The 4083-nt window shown below is 42.0% G+C and overlaps 1 protein-coding gene across 1 annotated transcript in view; it reads left to right on the top strand.

Annotated features, from left to right (window-relative positions):
* Window positions 1-2939, top strand: part of STIL (SCL/TAL1 interrupting locus) — an 18366-nt gene extending 15427 nt beyond the window's left edge. Inside the window, 2 exon segments of the mRNA XM_010186114.1 lie at window positions 1-225; window positions 2111-2939. The exon segment at window positions 1-225 is cut by the window's left edge and continues 2 nt beyond it. Coding sequence (XP_010184416.1) covers window positions 1-225; window positions 2111-2939 — 1054 coding nt within the window.
* Window positions 2940-4083: the final 1144 nt, after the last annotated feature.

Genomic DNA, 4083 nt, shown 5'->3' with positions numbered 1-4083 from the left:
GGAAGAGCAAGATCACTTGCCTGTTAAAGCAGGATTTGGTCATGATGATGGTCCTGAGTTTCAGGATATTGGTGCCACAACAGAAATGACCTCAGGGACCGACACAGGAGTGGTGGATAAAGAGAGTGTGATTAGTGCTACACTCAAACAACTGAAGAGTCTTGGAGTGACAATTGACTCACCTGGCAAAATGAAGAAAAATACACACAAAGTAGAGAATGCCAGGTAAAATACTGCTTGTTTTGAGTAGCAATTTGTAGATGCAACAACAAAAAAAAGAAGATTGGCTTAATGAGCAAAGAGAAGGGATGGTGTTCACTGCCACTGGGGGTTTGTTTGGCAGCTTGATCCACATTTCCTGCAAAGATGAAACACTGGCTCATGCTATGGGTATTTCAGATAGGTTTAAGAGCTCTGCTAGCAAAACTCGGATTATTTCAATATAACAGAAGTAGCTCTAGCTGTTAGAGCTAAGTGATTCTAAGTGATTTAAGTGATTCTTAAAATACCATGCATGCAGTAGCACACAATTTCCTAGAATAATAATGAAGCTGCCTGAGCAATTTCAATCCTCTGGGCTATGTCAAACTATTCCAGAGAAACACTGGACTTGAGAGGCTGAACATTAAGCAGCTCTATCATTTGTCACTGCATCTTAACTCTCATCTTGCATTTCACCAGTGTAAGTGACATTGTTATTGTGGCTTCAGTATATATTCAAAACCAGTTCTGTCCTAATCACTTATTACTGTGGGTGCTTTGACTTGAAACAGAGGGGAGGCTGCAGCGGCTGGGGAGGAAAACAGCCTTGGTGAAGCAGAAGAAGGAGCAGAAGTAATTTCTGTATAAGATGTTTGACACAGGAACTGACTTCTATAACTGCTTAGGCACAGGCTGACTGCCTGGTACAGCTTCACCTTCATCCTTATTTTCTTCTTGGTTCAAGGATGTACTAGCACCAAAAATCTAACCATCTCCTAACTGATCTATCTCTGTCAACTATGTAGCAAAAGCCTTTTCCAGTCATACAGTTTCTGAACTATTTGTTTTTTTTCCTCTTCATTTGAATTTCATCAGGCTCGTTTCTGGAATTCCTGGCTGGAGAGCCTGCCAGTGTTCTTTTAATGTCAATAATATGCTAAAAAGTGAACCTATAAGATAAAATTGGAATCCGTGGGTGGGTGGTTGGTTGGTTTGTTTTCTTCAAACTTGGAGAGAGGGGTGAGACTCCCTTGTGCTACGTTCAGGACTGATAAACAATTCTGAGAGAAGGTCTACAGCTCAATAGAGAAGGAAACACAGTGCAACTCCATAGCATAGTGGTTGTTCGTCTGAAGCAGGAGTTTACTCTCCCTAAGCAAACTTCAGAATCTGTGCTCAGTGAAATAGGAAGACTCCACTCTCAACACAAGGAGTCTGGATTTATGAACCTAGTACATGACACATGTACTAAATGCACTAGTTTATAACCACTACTAGCGTACCAGAGCTTGTCCTTTCAGTCTTCAAACACCTAATACATACAACAGATCAGTGTACCAAGCAACAGAACAAATGAACGTTTTCCTTACTGAAGGATGCCTTCAAAAACTAGAATCTTGCAGGCTTCTGGAAACAGATACTATGTCAGAATTTCTGTAAAGATCCTGGAGTTGGCATGCACTGGGAGAGATGTTCTTGATCTCTCTTAGTGGGTTTGTATCTGCTATCCAGATATAAACTTTGGGTTGGATGGCAGCACCTAGAATTTTAGGGGCAGAGGCAAACGAGCTCAGTGGTGAGCTCAGACCTGCTTTAAAAACAAAACCAGCTCTGAAACCTGCTAGAGGCCAGTTCCCCTTTATATGAGGGTTGTGGTTAGTATTGAATCAGAAGGGAACGTCATCATTTCTCTCTAGCACAGTATTTGGGTACTGTTGGTGTGAATAGCTGCAGAGCCGCTTTAGTGCGTGCAGAGTGTATGACCTTGGCACTGAGCAGCCTGATTGAGCTGTGATGTTCAGAAGGAAGGAGGAATGGGTACAGCAAGCAAGATGAAATTATTAGATTATATTGTGAAATCCGTATTTTTCCTGTAATGCTAAACTAACTTTTTGATGCTTTATTTCAGCATCTTAGCGTGCATAAATCCTGAAGCAGTGGTTCCTGGACTAAATTACATGTCATTTGCCAATGTCAGCATGTGTGGCTTAACTCCTAATGTTGCTGATCTGAGCATGGAAGCAAATGCTATAGCACTCAAGTATCTCAGTGAAAATCAATTATCTCGGCTTTCTCTCAGTCGCTCAGGCCAAAATCCTCCTGCAGATTTCTCTTTCCCAGACCTGTTGCATACAAACCCGGACAAGAGCATGGTGGGTCTTAGCTTGATTTCACCAAACAACATGTCTTTTGCAACCAAGAAGTACATGAAGCGATATGGGCTGATACAGGGCAACGACAGTAGTGAAGATGAAGAGGAACCACAGGTTGAAGATGGCAGTTCTGGCACTGTCAAAAGCAAAAGTGTGCTGGACAAAAACTGTGCTCCTGTGTTGGATGGCTTCAACCACGGGACTGAGTTATCCAAAAGAACTGATGGAAGACTTCCCATTCATCTAAAAGGTCACAGTAAAGAGACGACTACTCATGCTTTTCCACCAGAATTAAGCAGCCCTGTGTTAAGAGATATAACAAATGAAATTTTTCCTCCCAGAACAGATCAAGCAGATGAAAACTCAGTTCAGATTTTAAAGGATTTAAAGTCAAAAACAAAACTGTTACCTGGGAGGGTTGAATTCACTGAACAACCTGGCAGGAAAGATGAAGGAGATACTCGGGTCTTCCCTGGAAATCTGCATACTTCAGCCCTTGAAACGTTGAGCCAGTCGAACAGCGTGAATTCTGTTGGCACCATTCTTGACGTGAAACAACTCAGGCAGTTGCCAAAGTTGTTCTGAAAGTCCCCCAAGACGGCTGGCAACCGCTGTTGCAAATCTGAGAGAGACCTCTCTGTGACAGACTGCAGGAAATCGAGGATGAAGCTGTCTTTGAAGAGGTCACTCTGTTCTAGCAACACAAAACTTGCAGAACTGAGTTTTCAGCACAGGTTGGGGCAGCCATCCCTAAATGCCTGCTTGACTCAGTGCTGATCAGCATTTGAAGTATGTGTGCACTTTTGTTTACAGTTAGGTGTGATTTTTAAAGTACCTAAAAGGTGAATAATTTTGAGCCCAAGATGTATTCTTTATATACTTTTAACAATGAAGTTTATGTAAATGTTCTTCTGTTGACTTTTTTTAAAACAGTGACTTCTACCTGTCTGTGCCCACTGTGAGCCATTGATATCGTGTGTGGCAGAGCAGGGATAACAGAGCTCAAGCACTAATTTCTAGAAACTTGCTGAAATGGTTGTATTACTGCAGAGGTGGTTGTGGCTGGTGGGAGGGGAAATATAACCAAGGCTTTGCAATTCTTTTGCATTCAGTGAAAATGGCAGATGTAACTCTGTGTCATGAAGTCTTGAAGGAGATGGGGAAAAACGAGCACTTTTAAAACTTGTGGGGTTTTTTTAAATTATTATTTTTTTCCTGAATGAATGTTTTATATTTATTTAAGAAGTACATATTGCTCATAAAGGTCAAATCTTCCATTAAAACAAATAAATCTTCAGTTGTCTACTTTAGCCTTTACTTAAGATATTTGCCACTTCCCAGTTGTTGTTCAGACTGACAACTGGAAGTGTGAAGAGGGCACTTGCTACTGCACTCTTGAAGAATTCTGATACTGGGTGATGGGGTAAGCAAAACTAATTGGTTTTACATTGTTCTGTGTTAACGTACATTCTTCTGTCATCAAGCATTACAGTCCAGTAATGAAACAGCCCTTTTCCATAACCACAGAACCACAGAACGTCAGGGATTGGAAGGGACCTCCAAAGCTCATCCAGTCCAATCCCCCTGCCGGAGCAGGAACACCCAGATGAGGTTACACAGGAAGGCGTCCAGGCGGGTTTTGAATGTCTGCAGAGAAGGAGACTCCACAACCTCTCTGGGCAGCCTGGGCCATGCTCTGTCACCCTCACTGAGAAGAAATTTCTTCTCC

The sequence above is a fragment of the Mesitornis unicolor genome, unplaced genomic scaffold (genome assembly GCF_000695765.1).
Source record: "Mesitornis unicolor isolate BGI_N332 unplaced genomic scaffold, ASM69576v1 scaffold35416, whole genome shotgun sequence".
NCBI lineage: Eukaryota > Metazoa > Chordata > Aves > Mesitornithiformes > Mesitornithidae > Mesitornis > Mesitornis unicolor.
The sequence above is the reverse complement of the archived record's forward strand: the minus strand, read 5'-3'. Positions and strand labels throughout refer to the sequence as shown.